Below are 23,798 nucleotides of genomic sequence, written 5' to 3'. Positions count from 1 at the left end.
TGCCTGACCTGGCACAGTCCCTGCGCCTCCATGTCGGGCCCCTGTGTTCCAGGGAAGGGCCAGGTCCCATGCTTCAGGGGCTCCACAGGGCCCCAACCCCTTCCCCACTGCTGCCTCAATAAATCTGCTGCCTGCTCCCGCCGGCCTGCATTTGACTAGACCCTGGCCTGTTCTCTTCAGGTCTTCCCTTCATCAGAGAGACAGCCCACGGGAGGTGACACTGTAACCTCCCAGCTCTGTAACCTCATGCATCTCAACCACTGCTCGTTTTCCCCCATCTGTAAAATTGGGTCAGTTGGCGGGGCAGGATGAGGTGATGTACATGCAGAGCTTGGGCAGGGTCTGGCACTCCAGCACAGGCTCTCCCGTGCCAGCACAGCTCTGGCAGGAGTCAGGCCAGGAGGAGACAGGTGCAGTCATGGGTGCTCGGGGCACTGGGTGCTAAGGAGAAAGCAGGGGGTGCTTGTGGGAGGCAGAATAGCAGCCCCCAAAGACATCCTCATCACTGTCCCCAGCACCTGTAACCACATTCCCACAAATGGCCAAGCAGAAGGGAGGCTGCAGGTGGGATTTGGGTGGCTAATTAGATGATTTTAAAAGAGGGAGATGGGAGATGATGCTGGAATATCCAGTAGGTCCTTGAGGGTGGCGGAGGGTCCTGAATGGCCAGAAATCTTGAAAAAGAAAAAAAACAAAGTTGGGACTCTTATACTTCATAATTTCAAAACTATACTACAAAGCTCCAGTAATCAAAACAGGATGGTACTGCCTTAAGGACAGACATATAGGTGACTGGAATAGAACTGGGAGCCCAGAGGCAAAGCCATATACAAGGGAGCCCTGTATGGCTGGTGGGACAGGAGCAACTAATCCACAGGTGGTGCTGGGAAAGCAGTTTTGCACATAGCTGTTTATGTGAAGAAAAAAAATAATAAGATGAACCCCTATCTCACACCATAGACCAGAGTTAACTCAAAGTGGATCAAGGGCCTAAATATAAGAGCCAACACTGAAAACCTTTCAAAGAAAACCCAGGGGAGAATTTTCATGGCCTTGGATTTAGTGGAGTCTTTTTTCATAGATGTGACACCAAAATTACAACAAAAGAAAATTTAAATAAAGTGGATTTCATCAGAACTGAAAACTTTTGCACCTCGAGGGAACTGATTAAGAAAGTGAAAAGATGTCCTACAGAAGGGGAGAGAATACTTGCAAATCCTGTATCTGATAAGCTTTTACTATCCAGAGCAAATAAAGAATGCCAAACAACTTAACAACAAAAGACAGACAGTCCAATTAGGTAACAGGCAAAGGACTTGAATAGACATTTCTCCAAAGAGGATTTACAAGTGGCCAGTGAGCTCAGGAAGATGCTCAGGGTCATTAGCCATGAGGCGAATGCAACACCAAACGTGAATGAGATGCTGCTTTATACCCAGTAGGATGGGCTTTATTTTCAAAAATGGAAAATAGCTAATGCTGACAAAGCTGTGGGGAAATGGCGAACTTCATCGCATGGTCAGTGGGAGTGTAACGTGGTGCAGCTGCTGTGGAAAACAGTGGTGGCGCCTCAGAAAGGTAAACTTGGTGCTACCATATGGCCTGGCAACCACACTTCCTGGTGTATCCCCCCAAAATTAGAAATGAAAGCAGAGACTTGAACATGTACTTGCCCACCAATGTGCATAGCAGCATTATTCACAATAGCCAAAAGATGGAAGCAACTGAAGTGTCTACTTCACAAACAAATGGATCAACAAAATGTGGTCTATTCCTACAATGGAATCTTAGCTATAAAAAAAGAGGAAGTTCTGCTACCTCCTGCAACATAGAGGAACCTATCATGCTGAGTGAAAGAAGCCGGGCATATAAAGACCAATATTGTATAATTCAGCCTATATGAAATATCTAGAGTAAGCAAATTCATAGAGACAGAAAGAAGAATAGAGGTTAGCAGGGGCCAGGGAAGGGGGAGTAATTGTATAATGCAGGCAAAATGTTTGGTGAAAAGTTTTGGTCATGGATGGTGGCAATGGCAGCACAATATTCTGGATAAAGTTAATGTCACTGCCTCTCTCTCTCTCTAAGCCCAGCTCTGCCAGGAAAATCATTATCTTCCTCTGCTACATGGGACATGACATCCTGGGGTGAAAATTTCCCTGATAATGTATCTGGTCCTGGCACTGTGGGATCAACAACACCTTCTGGACCAAAAGGTGGGAATAGAAGTATAATAAAATAAGGCATCGGTGGCCAAGAGGGATCAGATGGAGTCAGGAGGCTATTCTGGAGGCTACTCTTATGCAAGCTTCAGTTAGATAATGCTAATTGCCATGTGTTCTAGTTTGCTAGCTGCTGGAATGCAGTATACCAGAAACAGAATGGCTTTTAAGAAGAGGAATTTAATAAGTTGCTAGTTTACAGTTCTAAGGTCAAGCAAATGTCCCAATTAAAGCAACTCTATAGAAATGTCCCATCAAAGGCATCCAGGGAAAGACACCTTGGTCCAAGAAGGCTGATGAAGAGAGGGTCTCTCTCTCTCTCTCAAGTGGAAAGGCACATGGCGAACATAGTCAGGGTTTCTCACTCGTCTGGAAGGGCATATGGCGAACATGGCATCATCTGCTAGCTTCTTCTCCTGGCTTCTGTTTCATGAAGCTCCCTGGGAGGCATTTTCCTTCTTCATCTCCAAAGGTCACTGGCTGATGGACTCTGCTTCTCGTGACTAGGTCATTTTCTGTTCTCTCAGAAATCTCTTTCTCCAAAATGTTTCCTCTTTTATAGGACTTCAGAAACTAATCAAGACCCACCCAAATGGGTGGAGACACACCTCTACCTAATCCACGTTAACAGCCACTCCTGATTAAATCACCTCTCCAGGGAGATGATCTAATTATAGTTTCAAGCATACAATGCTGAATAGGGATTAGAAGAAACAGCTGCATTTAGGATTAGGATTAAAACATGGCTTTTCTAGGGTACATACACCATTTCCAACCAACACACCATGGTTTGCCAAATCCCAACGAACTTCATTCCTGTTGATTTAAGAAAACACCTGGGGCTTGAACTGCGATTCTATAAAGGTTCCATGTACTAAGTTTGCTTTCCTGGAACCTATAATTCCCAGAGGGTTCCTAGGTCAGATAAATCCTGAAACCCAGAGGGATCGGCCTCTCCAAGATTATCAATTAAAAAATAATACTAATGATGAAATGCAGCACTAAAATATGATAAGAAACTAAAATTTAATAATTGTAAGAATAAAATACGCATAAATGTACTAAAAATTCAGAAAATGTACTAAAATTCAGAAACAAACAAAAAGATTATCAACTAATTACATCCCCCCATCCTTTAGTATCGACCCCACTTCTCAACATGAAAAAACTCAGAACAAGCATTGCCTAAAGATCCCTATAGACTGGAGAGAAAGATTAAAGGACAAGGAGGAGATATAACAGGATTTAACAAATAAGTATGGCTGCTAAAGCACTATATTAATATTCCTTTTAGCCTCCAATGTTTTGGAGCAGCTAGAAGGAAAAATTTGAAATGGTGGAATGGTACCAAACAGAACTCTGGGATCCATTCTGTAACTACTTGTTGAGGTGTACTTTGAAAATTAATGCTTTATTCTTTCTTTGCCATGTATATATGTTAGATTTCACAATAAAAAGCATTAGCAATTAAAAAGAAAAATTATGCCACTGAATTGTCCACTTGCAAATGGTTAATTGGGAAATATTGTTTTACATATGTTATCACAATAAAAATTTATTTAAAAAAAATTAGGTAGTGCACTACTCAAAAAATAAATTTTGCACCAAATAGTCGTCTCTCCCTTTGATCTCACACAGAAGTTGAAGTTTTAAAATATGGATAATATCGTCCTTTACCTTGTATTCTGATCTACCCCAGTCCTATCCAGATAAACTTCAATCATATCTCTAATTGAAGTCTGATCCCTTTTTCAACTTTTTAAACAGTTCCTGTGTTTGTAATACTGACTTTCATAGTTTAAGAGCTCTAACTCTGAGTCCCAGTTTTCATAAATACCAGAAGGTTCTGGGAATGACCAGGTTATATGTGTATTATTTTTAACTTGAGAGCTTTCTCACTTTTTCATAATTAAAAGAAAAGGTCAGACTTTAATTTTTACTATTTGATAAAAATGAAGTAACTTGCTTAAATTTACAAATCCCTGAATACTACTATTTACATATGTTGGTCAGCTGTTGCATGTCTTGTTCTGTGAATTATTTGTTCTATGGGAAATGCCTTTGGCCATTTTGCTTTTGGCTTATTTGTCTTTTCAGTAATTTTAAAGGTAAACTTTAGTTTTTATAATAAGAAAATATTCCCAAGCAGAGTATCTTCTCAGATCCTGAGTGCTTTCTGATTAGAAACAGAGTTTGGTAAAGAGCCCTCCCTTATTGTATAGACTGCCATGTAAATACTGTTTTTAATAAGTACCAAAAATATATTGAAGTTTGTACTTGGATGAGAGTTTATCACACGTGGCCTTTGAGTGAACTTTGAGCCTAAGCAATTTCATTCAAGGCAGCATGATGTCATTTAACTCACGATTTCTCAGTTGCTAGAAAAAGGAATGTTGTTCCCCCGAAATAACCTAAAGGACTGAATAAATCTGGCACATTATTCATCTCTCAGGTCTCCACTAAAGACTTCAGCATGGTAGGAGTTTTATTGTTTGCAGGGTGGGTATATGGTAGAGAGAAGAAGGAAACAAAAGCTGCGTCTGATCCTGAATCTGAAGAATACTTTAGTCCACTTTCCACGTAAAATTCAGCCAGTAGTATGATCCAGCTCACATTTAATTCTCCAAGATAGAACCTCTTACTGTACGCATTCAGTATATGCTTGTAATTTAGGTTTTCAGCTGAAGTTTTTTTTAGCTAACTATATGATTATCTTACATTAAAAACTAGGTCTCATCTGGATCAGCATTTTCAGCCTTATTTGAGAAGCAGAGTTCCCTGATACAAAGAACACTGAGATTCCTTTCAGAGTAAAATAGCTTTTTAACATCTGCTAGCATTGGGAGCGTGGAGTTCACTAGTAACAGAACCTGTAGTTGATCAGCTGTGTCCTCTGAAACTTTCAGAGCTACAGCTAAGAGAATTTATGACTTGGCGTTGGCGTTCAGTAAATGTAGGGAAGAACAGAACACAACCAAATAGGTTTTCCCTTCTTTGCTTTCATGAAGAAACATTGCTCAATGTTCAGTTATGTCTTTAGTGTTAATTTATGTAAATAGGATGCTTATAACCCAAGTTTAGTCTTTTAACTATTTGCTTTATCAAATCTGTTTTCTTTCATTGAATTAAAGGCAAACAGTGCTGGAAAGAAAATATTCTTCCTTTTATTCTTTTTCTTAAAGCAACACCTAGACCCTTTATTGTTAGGAAGCCGAATTTTTTCTCAAGACATCTAAGATCATGCCCATTAGAACTAGAAAAGTAAATACCTTCCCTAAAATAAAGTATATTAATAATAAAAAATTATCTTCTGTCTTCTAACTGAAAGGCTAGATTTTTTGGAAATGTGCTTAAGTTATTTAGATCTGCCATAGTACTTGATACCTTGAAATTGAGGATATATTCTCATTCTCATTCTTTGGAGGAAAAAGCAACATTGAAATGTCAAAAAGTTTAACTTTCACTGGGGTTAGCAAGAACTCATTCTTGGATCATTGATTCAACCCCACATATACTAACCTCAAAGTATTACTCTATATTCATTGCATTAACCAGTGTTAAAGAGGTAGATATTTGGGAAACCTTAAAGTTGTTACTTTAGATATTTGTTACTAGAATGTTTGTAACTCTTTAATTTAGTGATTTTTAGTACTTCATACCTGCAATTTAACAGCATCTAAAACAATACCATATTCCCTGTGGGTAAATTTTTAAAATTCTATAGCCATTCTGTATTCAACGAAATCCTTATATTATGTTGCGGAAGTTATCTAAAAATTAAAAAACAGAGAACATAGTTCTTGCAAGCTATTTGTATTTGTGAAAATTTGTATTATAAATTGACTTTGTCCATTTCAGAATATTGGGAATTTTGTCATGTGAAATTCAGATGTAAGGAGTTTTCAATGAACCAGTTTATCTTTCTGGTCATAATTTTACTTATATTGCTCTACTGACTTGGAAGTATTTTGGGTTTAGATTAATAGGACTAACTTGTAAACGTCGACCCTGAAATAAATTTGCTTTTTATTTGCTTTGCACATAAACACAAATAAATATAATACATAATACAAACATATACATGCATATACTACTCCCCTCCCCCATATATCATTGTAAAACAGCAAAATATAGTTAGTAATTTTTTTTTTTTTTTAGCTCTTATTTACTCACTAGAAGCATGATCTGCTTTCCTGAGAACACATCATAAAGTTTGGCTCACAGTAACTTCATAACGAGCTATTCATCCTGCCCTTGCCTGTTCATCTGTACTTACCAAATGCCTGTGTGTAGAGGCAATACTTTTGAAAATGTATTCTCTAACATAACTTGGCAGTGTATCAATTTTAGTTAGGTAGATAAGACATAGTTGGAAGTTATTGTATTAAAGGTAGAAATAGAGAACATGGCAGATATTTTTGTCTTGAAATGGCATATCCCTTTCCTGTAACAAGTTTCTTAACTAGCTAAGTAAATATAAAAGATACTAGACATTTTTCATCATGAATCAGGTATGTATCTTGCTCCAGTAAACTCAGATTTGCGAGATATATAACTTTATTTTTCTATAAATAAAATTAAGTTCTCTTTTGAGCCTCTATTCTACCAAATGTGGGAAAAATAATCTTAGGTAAGTTATACTCCCTCCTAAATTGCATCTTGAATTCTCTAGTGATTAGCAAATGACAGAGTTTGAGGCGAAGGGGGAGTTTGGGGATACCTGTTCTCATTGTCACTACTGAGATGTCCTGATTCCTCACCTGATTAATGATTATTGGTTCACATAGGTCTCTGAAGCATCCATCCTTGTTTCTTCTGCAAATCCTTTTCAAAGCCTGTCAGTTCTCTGGGCCATGTCCTTTTTATTCTTGGACACAGGAAACATTCTTGTCACACAGGAACTAGGTGAGATTGTCAAAGACCTGGCTATGCACACAAACTATGTGGTTACCTCTTCTACTCTTGCACATAAGACATTTCTCGCCACTTCCCAAAGGCAGTAAACATGGAGTGTTCTTTCTACCTGGACTGGGGAGAATTTTAGAATATAAGGAAGAGGTGGAGAGGGTAGGATATTTATCTGATGTTTAAAAGTATTATCCCACCAGACTTATATTTTTATATTGCAGTATTGTTTTTTAGTGAACAAAAGATATAAAAATCCTTTTTACAGGGCGGGCCACGGGACCATGGTGGCTCAGTAGGCAGAGTTCTTGCCTGCCATGCCAAAAACCTGGGTTCGATTCCTCGTGCCTGCCCAGGCAAAAAAAAAATCCTTTTTACAGTTTCTCTTTGGGAATTTGGGTTCAGATTTATGCTCCAACTTCCCAGATGTATGTTTGGTATCTTTTCCACTTCCTTTGGAAAGCAGATAAGGGTAAAGAGTATGACTTCTTTTCCCATCTTCTTCTCTTCTCCATCTTCTTCATCTTCTTTTAAGTTTTAATTATGGGAAATTTCAAACATATGCAAAATAGTAGAAAACAGTAGTAAAATATCCATGAGCCTGTCACCCAGCTTCAACAACAATCAATTTGTAACCTGTCTTGTTTTGTCTATAATCCTGCTCCCAACCCCATATCTGTCACTGGATTATTTTGGAGGTAGTCCAAGACATCATATTATCTGTAGTTTGATGATGGATAATGATCCAAGTATCCAACCAAAATGGTCCAAGTATCCAACCATTTTGGTGCCATTACTTACTCCAAAACTCCAAACTCCATCTATTCACTTCATACTTATTGGGTGCTTACTCTGTAGCATGTACTAGTCTAGGCTCAGGATTTATAGAACGTGCCATAAATGCTTAGAAAAATTCACATTAGTTACTGATTAATTGTATGAGAATATAATTTCTTCCTTGTCCTTAGAACTTTCCAGTGACTTTCCATCATGCCAGCATGAGTCTAGCTTTATAACAACAACAACAACAAAAAGCTCTAAAAATATGCATACCTTTCCTCCCCTGCTCCCTTTGCCATTCGGACTCTTTTTTTTTTTTTCTTTTCTTCTGTTCACAACCTGGCTCACCCCACCCAACCACTACTGGCCTCATGGCTGTTACTGAAACATTCCTATGATGTTCATGCCTAAACATCTTTGTTCTTGATATTTTCTATGCTGTACTTATCCCTAGGTAGCTATCTACATGGACTAGTCCTTCACCTCCTTAAAATTTTCTCTGCCCTCATCAGCTTTTCAGACCATGCCCTGAATGCTAGGTGTCAGTCCATATTCATCTTCTTGATGAATATTTAAGGGCAGGCATTTGAGGAATCCTCAGTTAATTAATAATTCAGTATTATAAAGATGACAAAAACAAATCAAAAGAAAAGCAAGTTCTCATTCAACAAATGGTTTAGGAAGAACTTAAACTTTTGAAAATATCGATTTACAGAGTTTACTCTGCAGAAAATATCAAAATTATTTCCAAGTAGATGCTTAAATAATAGTTGGGTAATTATTGTGGTGTTATTTTCTTCAGGATATCATTCAGCAACATTAGAACTTAGGTGTCACACTTTCGTGATCACTTGGCTTTTGTGGTGGAGCATGCCTCTCAGCTGTAGGGCTATGATTTTGTAGAATTAGCAACATTAACTAATGCACATTGTACACTTTAATAGTGTTTATTGATTCCCTTTCTCTGATGAGGAATTTGACTGAATTAGTTACTTCATTCTTCCCCATTAATCTGGAAGGATGATTATTTCTATCTCATGGCTTAGTGCACTGTAATGAATGATTGGTTTCTCCATTAAAATCATATGCAGGGAGGCATGCAACTAAGTGAATGAGCTTTAAGGACTGTATGTTGAATGAAATGTCAGAAACAAAAAGACAAATATTATCATGCCTCCATCATATGGACTCACTATAATATAAAAACTCGGTGAACTGAAGTCAAGAGCACAGGTTAACAAGTTGGGGCCTATTGTAAAGGGACATAGATTGTAAGCTTTTACAGCGGTCACATATACTCAGGAGTTGTAGCTATTATTTCTAAATTCTGAGATACTGACTGTTTTGTATAAAACCTGGTTGTTTCCAGAACTTTGGATATTTATGTGACACCTGAGACTCATGAGAGCTCTGAAGCTATGAAAGTTGGCATTGCCCATACAGGAACTGTTTGAGAAATTGAAAAAGGGATCAGACTTTAAATAGAGATATGATTGATGCTGATCTGGTTAGGACTGGGTAGATCAGAATACAGGGTAAAGGATAATATTGTCCATATTTTAAAACTTCAACTTCTGTGTGACACCAAAGGGAAAGACATTTATTTGGTGCAAAATTTATACTTTGGATAGTGCATTACCTAATTTAACTTGTATGGCAAGTTTAGTTGAACACCATAAGTACATGGAACCTTGAATAGGGCGTGAGATCTTGTTGGTTTGTCTAGGTTAATGTGATGCCCTGACATGTCCTGGATAAAGCAGTGAATAAAGAAGTATTTGCAAAGCCCCCTTAGGGGACTGGAGAGAAAGAAGGAAATATTCAGCTTCCCCATTTGAAGAAGTCCTGATATTCTTGCAAGGAATGAAGACAACCAAACCAATAAGCTGAGCCCTGATGTTGGGGTTCGCTTCTATAAAACTAATTCCTACAATGGATAGGCTAAGCCTACTTATAATTACAGCTAAAAATCACCCCCAGAGAACCTCTTTTGTTGCTCAAATGTGGCCTCTCTAAGCCAACTTGGCAGGTGAACTCACTGCCCTCCCCCCCACACGGGACGTGACTCCCAATGGTGTGAATCTCCCTGATAACATGGGACAGAACTCCTGGGATGAGCATCATGGGATTGAGAAAGACTTCTTGACCATAAGAAGGAAGAAAGAAATGAAGTTTCAGTGGCTGACAGATTTCAAACAGAGTTGAGAGGTTATCCTGAAGGTTATTCTTATGCATTATATAGATTTCCCTTTTTAGTTTATGGTATACTGAAGTGGCTGGAGGGAAGTACCTGAGACCATTGAGCTGTGTTTTAGTAGCCTTAATTCTTTAGGACAAATGTATAATGATAAAGCTTTTACAATGTGGCTGTGTGATTGTGAAAACCTTGTGTCTGATACTTCTTTTATCTAGCGTGTGGACACATGAGTGAAAAAATAAGGATAAAAAATAAATAAATAATAGGGGGGATAAGGGATAAAATATATTGGGCAGATTGAAATACTAGTGGTTAATGAGAGTGAGGGGTAAGGAGCATGATATGTAGGAGTTTTTTCTTTTTACTTTTAATTTTTTTTTCTGAAGTGGTACAAATGTTCTAAAAATGATCGTGGTGATGAGAACACAACTGTGAACTATATATGTGTGAAGATTTATAAACAAAAATATTTTTTAAAAATACCTTGTCCTAGGTTGAGCCCTCAGTCTTGGGTTTTGTTCATATGAAACTTAACCCCACAAAGGATAGGTCAAGCCTTCTTAAAATTAGGCCTAAGAGTCACCCCCAGAGAACCTCTTTTGTTTCTCAGATGTGGCCTCTCTCTCTCCAGCCAACACAACAAGCAAACTCACTGCCCTCCCCATCTCTTCGTGGGACCTGACTCCCAGGGGTGTGGACCTTCCTGGCAACATGGGATAGAAATCCTAGAATGAGCTGCGACTCAGCGTCAAGGGATTGAGAAAACCTTCTCAACCAAAAGGGGAAAGAGCAAAATGAGACAAAATAAAGTGTCAGTGGCTCAGAAATTTCAGAGTCTAGTGGTTATCCTGGAGGTTATTCTTATGCATTATATAGATACCACCTTTTTAGTTAAGATGTAATGGAGAGGCTGGAGGGAACTGCCTGAAAATATAGAGCTGTGTTCCAGTAGCCATGTTTCTTCAAGATGATTGTATAATGATATAGCTTTTGCAGTTTGACTGTGTGTGAAAAACTTGTGTCTGATGCTCCTTTTATCTACCTTATCTACAGATGAGTAAAACATGGATTAAAAATAAATAAATAATAGGGGAAACGAATGTTAAAATAAATTTAGTAGATAGAAATGTTAGTGATCGATGAAAGGGAGGGGTAAGGGGTATGGTATCTATGAATTTTTTTCTGTTTTCTTTTTCTGAATTGATGCAATTGTTCTAAGAAATGATCATGATGAATATACAACTATGTGATGATATTGTGAATTTTGATTATATATTGAGAATGGAATGATCATATGGTAAGAATGTTTGTGTTTGTATATTGTTATGTTTAATAAATTAATTAATTAAAAAAAATACCTTGTCCTGGCAAGAGTGTAAAGAGTTTGGCCTCCTCAACCATTCCTCATCGAGTATGTAACTCTTTCCAGAAATATGAATCAAGGAATTTAAAAATATTCACATCTTTTGGCATCATTTTTAGGAATCTAGCCTAAGGAAAATGTGCATGTAGATGTATGTACCACTATCTCTGGGTGGTGGAAATTATGAGATTATTTTTTCATTCTCATTTTTTTCTATTTCTTCCAGGTTTCTCTAAGGCTCATCTCAGGGGAGACATGTAGAAATTCTCCTATTTTCTCCGTCCTTTTATTTCCCTTCAGTACATAATTGCTTGATTTTTTTTTTTTTTTTTTTGAGTACCAAGGGGTATGGTACTTTCAAAGAAAGAAGTTTAATATTTGCTTAATACTTGGAATTCAGTAAGTTTATGTTGAATCAGATTATTGATTTGCTAAGGAAAGGTACCTCTTCATATGAGAAAACAGATTGTTTGTAGTTTAACCCTGTATTATGGTATAAGAATAGGGGAAACCACTGAAGTATCCAAGAAAATACAATATTGCTTGAAACAAATGATTTTTTTCAGTAACTGAAAGTGTTTTTTTATTAAAATGTGCTTTACACCTCCCATTTATATGAAACTATTAAATAGGCTATTTTAAGGAATCTTAGTATATGACATTTGTTTAAAAAATTCCTTACTGAATAATAATAACTGCATCAAACTAGTCACTGTGCTAATTGGAAATAATTGAAATATCCTAAATTCTAAAAGCCAAGAAATATACTTAGTTTTTAAAGCTGGCACATGTATAATACCCTAATGAGTAGTTTGTTGCAGCTGTTTAATATGCTTGTCCTATTATCATGCAGTTATTTATTTCTTTTAAAGTGATGCATGTCACCGTAGAGTTCTCTAGAGAAACAGAAAGCAGGGGAGATCTGTAAATATGGGATTTATAAAGGTGTCTCACACAACTGTGGGAATGGAAGAATCCAAAATCTGTGGGGCAAGCTATGAAGCTGGTGGTTCCCATGAAGGGTTTGGACAAACTCCACAGGAGAGGCTTGCTGGCTGAAGAAGCAGTGCAAGTGTCTCACTTCTTCCTTAAAGGCCTTCAACTAAGTGGATTATCTCATACTGAAAGATATGCCTTAATTGATACCAGATGTAATCAGACACAGATGCAATCAACTGACTGATGATTTAATACACCAGCCTTCAGGTTTATCAGCCAGCCACAAGATATCCATGCAGCAGTGGTCCAGCCAGGGCTTGCCTGAGCAGACAACTGGGCACAATCACTTGGCCCCAGTGGTCACCAGAATCTAACCATCACACATGTCATTACTAAATTCCCCTATTTATTTTCTTAAGTGAATGGAAATCTTATTTCTGTTAAGAACCCCTGTCTTTCTTGTTTATTGTTTTGAAATGCTTTATGCTTTTTTTTCCTTCATTGTCAGGCACCGGGAATCGAACCTGGGTCCTCTGGCATGGCAGGCGAGAACTCTGCCTGCTGAGCCACTATGGCCTGCCCCCTTTATGCTTTAAATGCCCTGTTTTATCTTGTGACTCACAATATCCAGGATGTACCCATTTTTCTGCTCCATGGTTTGAAGTGGTTTAAATTCATTTTCTTTCTCTTATAGTGGCTCCCCCTGGAAGTCCTGGGCCTATTACACGGCATGGATCCTATGACAGTTTAGCTTCTGACCATAGTGGACAGGAAGATGAAGAATGGCTTTCTCAGGTAAAATTCTGAAGTGTTTAGGGAGTGAAAATGAAAGAAAGCAGAAATCCAGTCTGGTTTTATTCTTGGGTTTTTAAATTCTTTCCTAAGAGGAAAAAAGGTATGTGTATATGTGGTAGGAGGGTTTGGTTACTCCTTGTTGATTCACCAAAAATCAATCAGTCTTTCCATATTAAGAATTTCCCATAAATACTGTTGCAGGGATACACATATATGGCTGGTTGTACATCTTTATGTGTGTGTGCCTATAAAGATGTATATATAGCCGTATACGTGTGTGTGTGTGTATGTATATATGTTAGGTTCATACAAAAGATAAAATATGTATATCATTTAAGCAGTCTGCTTATGTCCTTGGATTTAGTTGGACTCTTTGGAACACATTTTCATCAGGATTAAAATAAATTAAAAAAAGTGTTGACCATGTTAAAACAGTGGAACCATTTAGATTCTTTGGGATTTGTTTTACGGAGTCAACATTTTCTGATGATGGGCTCATATTTTCATTATGGAAGTTCAGTATTCTACTGTCCTGATTGTGCATGGCTGGGTTTCCTTTCCTAAACTCATGTAAATGCTGCTTCCAGTGGTCTCTAAACCTGTCCTATAACAGTTAAACTAATCTTCCCTTGCCAGGTGAAGCTGCCTTCATCTTGTCAAGGGCTTTGAAATAAAAGATACTTGGGTAGATTTCAAAATGATGAGATTACAAATGACTTCATTACAGATTCTGTTATGTCTGTCTGGAGTCTGACATCATTTGGTGAAGTTAATGACCTGTCTCAGATTACCAACCTGGTCACTTTTCATCAGACAGGTGCCTTAGAAAAAGTGGAGGCTGGGTGCAGTTTCATTGCTTTTCTTAAGATGGTTAGCCTGAAAAACTAAAGAGATCTGGAAACTTGAGAACCAAACCTTTTTTAGATAGCATTTTTATCACATCAAAAATAACTACAGAAAACTTCTTGTAGAAGGATTCATGCTTTGGTTCATGACATATGAGGTTCATCCTTTGTTGAGGACACCAAAATAAAGTGAACCAAAGGTGCATGTGTTGTTTTAAAGACTAAAATGTCCTTCATAGTAGAATGCTGGCAAAGAAACCACTATCCTTCACTTCAGCTTTTCAATTAGCATAAGGGGTAATGTGTGCTGTCAGTGTGAAAGTATATCCAATATGTTTGTCCTGCACACAACAGGAGAGTGAACAGGAACATCTGGCCATCGCCTCAGTGAAATAGCACAGGCATCTGTTTACCTCTCGGCTTTTTGACACTGATGATTTTGAGCTTAAAATACACAGAATGCTTTATCTGTGGCTTCATTTACATTGCCAAGTACTACTTGAATTAGTTTCTTCAGTATGAGAAGTTTTCTCCCTGAGATTACTGGGAATGTGAATACTCTTCCGAGACCATGATTCTCTGTCCTTTAAAACTCACAAACTACACTCGGTGAAACTTTTCGATTATGTTTTAAGAATGGCTGCAATAGAAATGTGATAAATTTAAAAGAACACAGGGCAAAAATGAAGCAAATACAAGACACTAAGAAATTGTCTTTCATCAAAAGTTCCTTATTTGCCCTCTTATTCAAGTTATTCATCTATAAAATCTTGTAATATGTTCATTTTCTGCTTTTGCTCCGTGTTTTCTACATTCTGCTTTGTCTTTGAAATGTTCCCTGCTCCCTCCATAGAACATGACGTGTGTAAAACACTTTGATGGTACTGTGTTACAGTATGGAAAATGCCTGTGTCTCTGCTTGTGGTAGTTGAGAAAACACTAATGGTATTTTGAAGACAAAAAAATCTAGTTTGAGAAAAAATAGATAATAATTTCTTCATTTAAAGGACAAACACTGTATGGTCTCACTGATATGAACCGACATTAGTGAATAAACTTGGAATATGTCATTGGTAACAGAGACCATCAAGAGATAGAAATAGGGTAAGATAGTGGGTAATTGGAGCTGAAGGGATACGGACTGTGCAACAGGACTGGATACAAAAACTTAGAAATGGACAGCACAATACTACCTAACTGTAATGTAATTATGTTAAAACACTGAATGAAGCTGCATGTGAGAATGATAGAGGGAGGAGGGCTGGGGACATAAATGGAATCAGAAAGAAAGATAGATGTTAAAGATTGAGATGGTATCATCTAGAAATGCCTAGAGTGTATAATAATAGTGAAATGTACAATGTACAAATTTTAAAAATGTTTTTGCATGAGGAAGAACAAAGGATTGTCATTATTGCAGGGTGCTGAAAATAGATGATAATTAATACTTTAAAATGTCACATTATGTGTGAGACTAAAGCAAAAAATATTTGTTACAAAATTTAGATTTTGACTAGAGCATTTCCTAATATAACTCATGTAGATAGTTTGATTGAATGTCATAAGTACTTGGAATCTCAGGTAGCACATGAGATTTTGTTGGTTTGTCCAGAGTGATCCCCCGATGAATCCCAGAATGATTTGATCAGTGACTGGAAAAGTATTTGCAAGCCCCCTTCGGGGAATGGTGAGAGTGGGGAGAAATTCAACTTCCCCAAGTCGAATTCTTGATATTCTCACAAGCAGTGTGGACAACCAAAGCTATAGGCTGAGCCCCCAGTCTTGGGGTTTGTTCACATGAAAACCCCACAAAAGATAGGTCAAGTCTACTTAAAATTTAGGCCTAAGAGTCACCCCCAAGAGAGCCTCTTTTGTTGCTCAGATGTGGCCTCTCTCTCCAGCCAGTATGACAAGCAGTCTCACCACCCTCCCCCTCTCTGCATGGGACATGACTCCCAGGGGTATGGACCTTCCTGGCAACGTGGGACAAAGATCCTGGAATGAACTGAGAATCAGCATCAAAGGACTGAGAAAAACCCTAGAATGAGCTGAGAATTAACATCAAGGGATTGAGAGAACCTTCTCAACCAAAAGGGGGAAAGAGTAAAATGAGACAAAGTGTCAATGGCTGAGAGATTCCAAACAGAGTAGAGAGGTTATCCTGGAGGTTATTCTTACGCATTAAGTAGATATCACCCTGTTGTTCAAGATGTAGTGGAGAGGCTGGAGGGAATTGCCTGAAAATGTAGTGCTGTGTTCCAGTAGCCATGTTTCTTGATGATTGAACAATGATATAGCTTTCACAATGAGACTCTGTGAATGTGAAAACCTTATGTCTGATGCTCCTTTTAGCAACTATATCAACAGAAGAGTAGAACATATGGAAGAAAAATAAATAATAGGGGGAACAAATGTTAAAATAAATTTAGTTTGAAATGCTAGTGGTAAATGAAAGCGAGGGGTAAGGGGTATGGTACGTATAGTTTTTTTTTTCTCTATTATCGTTTTATTTCTTTTTCTGTTGTCGTTTTATTTCTTTTTCTAAATTGATGCAAATGTACTAAGAAATGATGAATATGCAACTATGTGATGATATTAAGAATTACTGATTGTATATGTAGAATGGAATGATTTCTAAATGTTTTGTTTGTTAATTTTTTTTAATTAATAAAAAAGGTTTAAAAATTGGATTTTGGGGTCTTTAAAGGCAAAATAGTAAATATAATATTTAATTGTGGAAAGAAACTGGCTTTGGGTGTTAAAAATTATTTCATACCTTGGAAAATTCAACAACAGGTTTGTCATGAGCTTGATCCTCAGTGAAGAAGTTATTAGATGTAGTATTAAGTGCATGCTCACAAAGTGGTAAGTATTTTGTAGATTGAATAAAAAAGTTAGTCACTAGGGAGCTGACGCTAGTTATATGAGGCAAGCAGCCAGTCCTTTTACTTTCATGTGATTTTTGTGCTGTTCATGTGTGGTGTGTGTGTATGTGTATGCACACACTCATATGTATGTGTGTGCTTGTGAGTATATATGTGTGTGTGTGTGTATATATATATATATATTCATGAATTATTTTTTTGGTTGATAGTTTATTTTGATAAAAACCAGTGAAGGGATATAATTATTATCTATATAGGTGTAATTATCATCACCTTTTGATTATGGCTGCCTATTCCTCTTCTCACTTGGTTCAGATGGGCTTCACGGAGACTATGTATATTAAGAGAAGGGATGAAGGGGATTGTGGAAGACTCTAACAAGGGATGTCATAATACATTTAAACCATGATTCCTATTCTGTTCCAGGTTGAAATTGTAACACATACTGGACCCCACAGACGTCTGTGGATGGGTCCACAGTTCCAGTTCAAAACCATCCATCCCTCAGGCCAAACCACAGTTATATCATCCAGTTCATCTGTGTTGCAGTCACATGGTCCAAGTGATACTCCACAGCCCCTTTTGGATTTTGATACAGATGATCTTGATCTCAACAGTCTCAGGTAAGAGTTAAGAACTAGACAGTGATTTGAATGACCGTATTAATATGCTTCTAATAACTCCCCTTTTTCTGCAATTCATACTTCTTATCTTGACATTTCAAGCATCTGTAATCTATCCAAAGTTGCTTATCAGTCTCTATCTTCTACTAAGACTCGTTATGAAATCTGTGCTTTAGCCAAATCATTCTTTTCATCATGCCTTGCATTTTCATGCTTATTTCCAAATCCAAGGCTCTCCTTGTGCTAGTTCTACCCTTAAAATGCACATTTGCTCCTCTCCATTTATATGTATCCTAGTACTCTTAAAGTTCTACTTCTTCTTATAGCTCCCACCAGATCTTCTCTGTTTGCTTTGAACCATGCAGCTATTCCCCATCTCCTCATTCTCTTATTATGTCATTCATCTTAATACTTTTTTATAGTTTTCTTTTACTTCAACTCATGAATGTTTATTTGCTATGCCATATATCTGCACATAAACCTTATATTTCACATTTTATTTCCCACTTGATTAATATGCAGCAAGTGCTAACAAAAGAATGAATTATCGAAAATGCCTGCATATATTGCTGTAGAAGTTTTTGCTCTTCTAATTGCCTGGGCAGCTCAGATTTTTTTTAGTCATTCAGAGATTTTTGTGTTAGTAGTATTTATTTTAATATAGCTGAAGATAGACTCTTGGCATTTATAGATTTACCATTCTCAGGGAACTTGAAATTGTGTGCAATAATTTTCAGTTTTGCTGAGGTTCTAATTGAATATTGCTAATTGGTAATTTTATGGGGGTAACTCAGTTATGTAGTGGTAAACCCCCGGCAGCCAAATCCTACTCTGCTTATAGTCATATTTTAAATAATTTTCATCAAGAATTTTAAGGGAATAACTTAACATTTTGAATCATACATTGCTGACTTTTATAGAGGGTATTACTAGCTATAGTACTATTCATGAATTTAGGGGTTCTGAAAAATCTTTGCATGTTTCTCTTGCTAAGGTCTTACTTAGTATAAAATACTTTGTTTCCCGTCCCATTATGCTTAATTTATCCCTTTAAATTAATGTTAACATTTCAGCCCCTTGTTTTAAAATACATCGATTCACATACAAAGATTAATTAGGAAGGTTATGGGATAGCGAACATTTGCAGTGCAAGAATTAAGGATTGTTGTTCCTCTGCTTGTCTGGTTTTAGAATAATGGTTCTTTAATGGATTGCTCTATTCAAACATTCCTGATTTAAGATCTGTTGTAGCAAGCAGTAATTTTGACGCCAGTAACATATGTGAATTAAATTAAATTGCATTGCAGGATCCAGCCGGTCCGCTCTGACCCAGTCAGTATGCCAGGGTCATCCCGTCCTGTCTCTGATCGAAGGGGAGTTTCCACAGTGATTGATGCTGCCTCAGGTAGAAAACCACCCCCAAAATGTTTACTGGGTGGTTCTCTGTAGTTTTTATTTATTTTCTTAAATGATACAGAGAGTGATATTTATTTGTCTTCCTCTTTTGTTTTGGGGGTAAAGTGTGTGTTTGTAGCCCAGTATCCTATCTACATTTGTTGCTAAACAATGGTGTGTATTTAAATGTTCTTAAGGTTGGTGAATGATGCAGTGAAGTTGGCACTTGATTAGATGTAATGAATACAGTATTGAAGGCTACAGGGTTGATGACTGTTTTGCCTTTGATCACTCAAATGTGGAGAAGCAACCTTGACAGAGAATGTAAATACAATATATGGGTTTAATTTATTCAACCTGTTGAGTAGCCAGTATCTCTGGAAGTAGAATGAGTGAAAATACTATAACTTGAATGGTTTTATTATTGAAAGCATAAAGTTTAGAAATTCATTAATTTAACTGTAGTCTGTCTATCACAGTTATTAACTTCCTGTCCTTGGAACCAAGCCATGTATATTCATCATTAGTACTTACAAGCAGATTTTTGCCTTGTAGGTGATAGTTGCTACGTTTGTATACTAAAGCTGTTTTCAGCAAGGCCTGCTAAAATAATAGAACTGCTTGTAAGGATAAATTTTCTCATCTTTAAGTTGAGTGATAAAGAAAATAGGGACAGTGATGTCTAACATTATGGTCTAGCCTGAGAACATCTGAAGATAGCTCACAGCAGGATTTCATCAAAAAACAAAACAAAACAAAAAACAGCCTCTCACAAGTAAAATTATTAAACACTTACCATTAGTCAAACAGTAGAGTCAGAGCAGATTTTAATCTATAGTGATTTCGAAATCCCTAGAGACTGCTGATTTGATTAAGGCTTAAACTATAAAAGAAAATGGAAACACAAAACTGATTTGTGAAGGTCATTTTTAAATGACTAAGGACCTCTGTTTTGACTGTCTCAGGATATATTTTGAAGTTATGAGGCTAATGTGTTTTCTACATTTTCTTTGCTTTCTGATTTCTTTGATCAGTGGGTTGTAATATGTACTTACTGAGCTGTTCATGTCTAGGGCTATGCCCTTTTTTTTTTTCTTTCTGATTTTTAAGGGATTGTTTATTAAATTTAATTTTGTTTTATGATTATATAAAACAGTTATATGATTCTAAACTCAAGTCTGAAACCAGGTATATTTAAAGAGGTATAGCTTTTATCTCTGTATATTGTTCTATCTTTTCTAACTCCCCATTGGCAGCCATCTCTTACAATTATTTTTGCATTCATCTTCCATTGTCTTATTTGAACATAATCACTTTTTTCTCCAATTTCCTTTTTCACTAATATGCCCTCATTTCTAATGTATTCTTATTTATGAGGATTCATCTGTTCTTTAACTTGGCACCTGTGGTTGGCCCTTGAAAGTAAGCATAGAAATGTATAAAGTCTTTATCCTTGCTTCCTTGGATTAAATGAGATACTGAGACAAGTGATTTGAACAATAGATCTCAATTTAAAAATGCTAACAGTTCCTGCTGGTCTGGGATTGTCATTTACAATTGTGAATCCTGGAAATGATGTATTTTAATCAGAAGCCTTTTATTCAAGATGACAATTATAGGTCTGGTTGGGGCTTTTAAACATTCTTAAATTGCCAGATTATTCTTGTTGTAGAGGAAAGTTACTAGCTACCAGGAAAGCATGCACTATGGATGCCCTTATTAAAAGTTGCCATGTTCAGTATGACAGTCTGAGTTAATACTCTGTATTTACCATGTAGCATTGTCTTACATTTTAGTCTTTTACAAAGTTGTCTCACACAACTTTGAGGCAATAAAGAAGAATGTCATTGAACTATTGTAACCATAGTTTTTTTTTTAGTTTGTTTGCAAGAAAAGCTGTTAACTGGATTTTTGAATAAGGAAATAGGTCCATGAGAGGTACATCAGAGTTTCTAAGATAATTGCTTTAAGACTCTGAGTCTCTGCCTTAAAGTACCAGTCTCTTCAATAGGGAAAGGACTTGTTGGTGGCTAAGCCCTATCATTATTATTTTTCTAGACCTATTTTCATTCCACAATGCTGTAATTTCTTCCTGAACAACAGAACAATGAAACTTATAGATTCTTTCTCTAGCTTTGAGCTAGAGGAAGCCCATAGATGAGTAACTGGACCTAAGATAATTCTCTCTTCATCTATCTCCCAAGTATTCATCCTTTATGAATGTGGAGCAAATGTTGACTGTAATTCTGAAGCATGTGAATAATGTTGTGGAAACTCCATCTACTTTATCTGATGTTTTTACTTTTTTAGTGATGCTTAACAAGATAGAGGCTAAATAGTTTTGTGTGTGTGTGTGAAACAAGTTTATAGAAAAATCCTGTTTTACATTCTTACACTAAAGAGAGTATAATACATGTTGATAATTACTCCTGAACCAGGAAGTTCTTCTCTGATTATGACACATGCATTGGAGTCAGCTGCGCATTATGAAGATGCTTATGTGGATGTTCATTTTGTTGATTAGAGTTATGCATGACCAGTGTGGTGCCTCCTTATATTAGGCTTCATTGTTTTGTCCTATCGTCAAGCAATTTATAAAACTAAATGTATTGTCTTTTTATTGTTCCTATGGCACATTATATTGCTTTCTCTGTTTTAGGGAGAACAAAAAGTGACTATCTAACCTGGTGATGGTTAATTATTTTTCATGTAGTTACTTTTCAGAGGCATAGAATTTAAAATTTAATGTCATATGATTTCATGTTTTTACAATTACAACAGTTTTCAAAGTGAAAATATTTTATTTAGACTTTGGGGTCAGCATTTCGTGTTTTAGATATCAGTGTAGTAATTTGGCAATTTCAGCAGAAATTGTGTGACTTTTGCTAAAAACAAGTAAACAAACCTTATTTTACATTTCTTATATGTATATATTTACAGTCAAATCACAATAAGTGGGCTTATATGTATATTAAGCAGCAATTATTATCCATACGTGCATATTCTAATAGTAATGACTTGATTATTTCTAAATCTAAACGTAATGGGTTCAAGAAGATTTAAAACTAGTAGAATTGGGTGGTGGTGTTTGTCTTTATATAAAAGCCAGATTTCAACAGTAATAGTGAGAAGGTTTGGAATTATTTTAATAGAAGTTTTAGATTTATAACTAGGGAAATAGGTATGTATTTTTAAAAACCTTAAAGGCAGGTCTCTTTTTTGGAAGAAAAACTTTATTGAAAGAAGAAATTTTATGCTTGTTTTGGATATTAGTCAATGTATATACATTAGTGTGAGGAAGAACAGATATTAGTCTGATAGGACCAAAGCATTTAATATAGACTCTAATGAACAAAAAGAGAGACAGTGTAGAAATTATGATTTTGATCAGATATGGAAATATTCGTAAAAGAAGTATTTTCATTTTGGAACTGTGATAACTCAGAGAAATTTTTCCGAAGATCCACCAAATATTTGGGAATCTATTTGTAACATCGGTGCATTGGTAGTCGAGTTCTGATTTTTCGGATTCTTACAAAAGAGAAAGCCTAGTTTTACAAAGTTTGGGATATTTCAGTGATAAAGGTGTCTTAGGAGGCTAGTTTCTTATTTGAGCTTTATTCTTACACCCTTCAGTTTTCCCTCATATTGTATATATCTTGTAGACACTATTTGTGTTTTTGTTCATTGGGGTCTACATTAAAAGCTTTGGTCTAATCAGACTAATATCTATTCTTTTTGACACTAATATTTGCACATTGACAAATATCCAAACCAAGCTTAAAATTTCTTCTCCCAATAAGGTAGTTCTTATTTTTAAAATAAACCCAAGAGTATCTTTTGGTTTTTAAAGCTATGAACATGTGTTATGTTGATCAAAAAATATTTTAATAGCTAACATTTAAATTAGAAATCTCTATTTCACAGTCTCTTGATCATCTAATATATCTCTGCTTTACTCCTTCACATAGAAACACATTCCTTGAACTATATGTTTTTTGCTTATTTACTTTTGCAATTTAGAGAAAGGGTAAATTCTACACCATTAGATACCTATAGACTAGCTTGTTAGTGTCTCTATATAAATATGTATAATTTGGACTTAATAGATCTTTAACTGCTTCGTGAGTAGATGTTGTTCCTTCAACATGTGTTTCATCTTACCTTTGATAATAAGATTTTGGATTTGGATAATTGTTAGGTGTTAATGGTGGGCCAAGGAGAAAGCCATTCTGGAAACGAATGCTTTATAAGATTTTACCTCTAGACACAGGTTACCAAGAACAGTGGGCTTGGAGAGAACTGCTAAATTTTTCCCATATCCGACTAATTGGCATCAGTGTCTCTGAATTATAGATAATATTTCTGGAAAAAGCACCACATGGATTTCCTTGACAGTTAATAAGCTATTTAACTTTTTTCCCTGTAAAGCCTTTTTTGGTTAAGTATATAGGAATGTCTTCCTATTGCTTGTCCGTTATGATATTGTGCCTTCTTTTGATAAAGTTCTAGGACCTCTGAAATGAAAGCAGAAAAATAGTAGTTAATGCCCTGATTGATCTTTGCTTATCAAATTGGTGACTAAGGTTCTTGTGCCAAGACTTGTTTGCTATAGCTTTTGGATAATTTAAATAGCAACTGCTTTTTCATCAAAGTTAGTCTAGAAAGATCTGGTGTACCCTAGGTTGTTGGTCCTGGATTGTAGTTTTGTGATGTTTATTAAGAGAGTACTGAAAGCAACTGCAATTGAAAGACAAACTATGTCTGACTTTTATGCAGAGTGGACATCTTTGTCAAACTCTAATAAAGTAAAAAAAAAGTTTCAAAAATAAAGTGACAGGGAGTGGTG

The 23,798-nt window shown here is 36.3% G+C and overlaps 1 protein-coding gene across 20 annotated transcripts in view; it reads left to right on the top strand.

Annotated features, from left to right (window-relative positions):
- The window catches only part of BCAS3 (BCAS3 microtubule associated cell migration factor), a 726,008-nt gene that overhangs the window by 401,515 nt on the left and 300,695 nt on the right, over nucleotides 1-23,798 (top strand). For all 20 annotated transcript variants that reach the window (XR_013177676.1, XM_077165018.1, XM_077165019.1 and 17 more), the window contains 3 exons: nucleotides 13,101-13,201; nucleotides 17,358-17,554; nucleotides 18,862-18,959. Coding sequence is in view for 19 of the 20 variants with exons in the window: in XM_077165018.1 (XP_077021133.1) it covers nucleotides 13,101-13,201; nucleotides 17,358-17,554; nucleotides 18,862-18,959 (396 nt within the window). In the remaining variant the exon portion in view is untranslated. The remainder of the gene's footprint in view (nucleotides 1-13,100; nucleotides 13,202-17,357; nucleotides 17,555-18,861; nucleotides 18,960-23,798) is intronic.

This window comes from Tamandua tetradactyla, chromosome 6 (genome assembly GCF_023851605.1).
Source record: "Tamandua tetradactyla isolate mTamTet1 chromosome 6, mTamTet1.pri, whole genome shotgun sequence".
In the NCBI taxonomy this organism is placed as follows: domain Eukaryota; kingdom Metazoa; phylum Chordata; class Mammalia; order Pilosa; family Myrmecophagidae; genus Tamandua; species Tamandua tetradactyla.
Note: the sequence above shows the minus strand (reverse complement) of the source record. Positions and strands in the feature narration are given on the sequence as shown.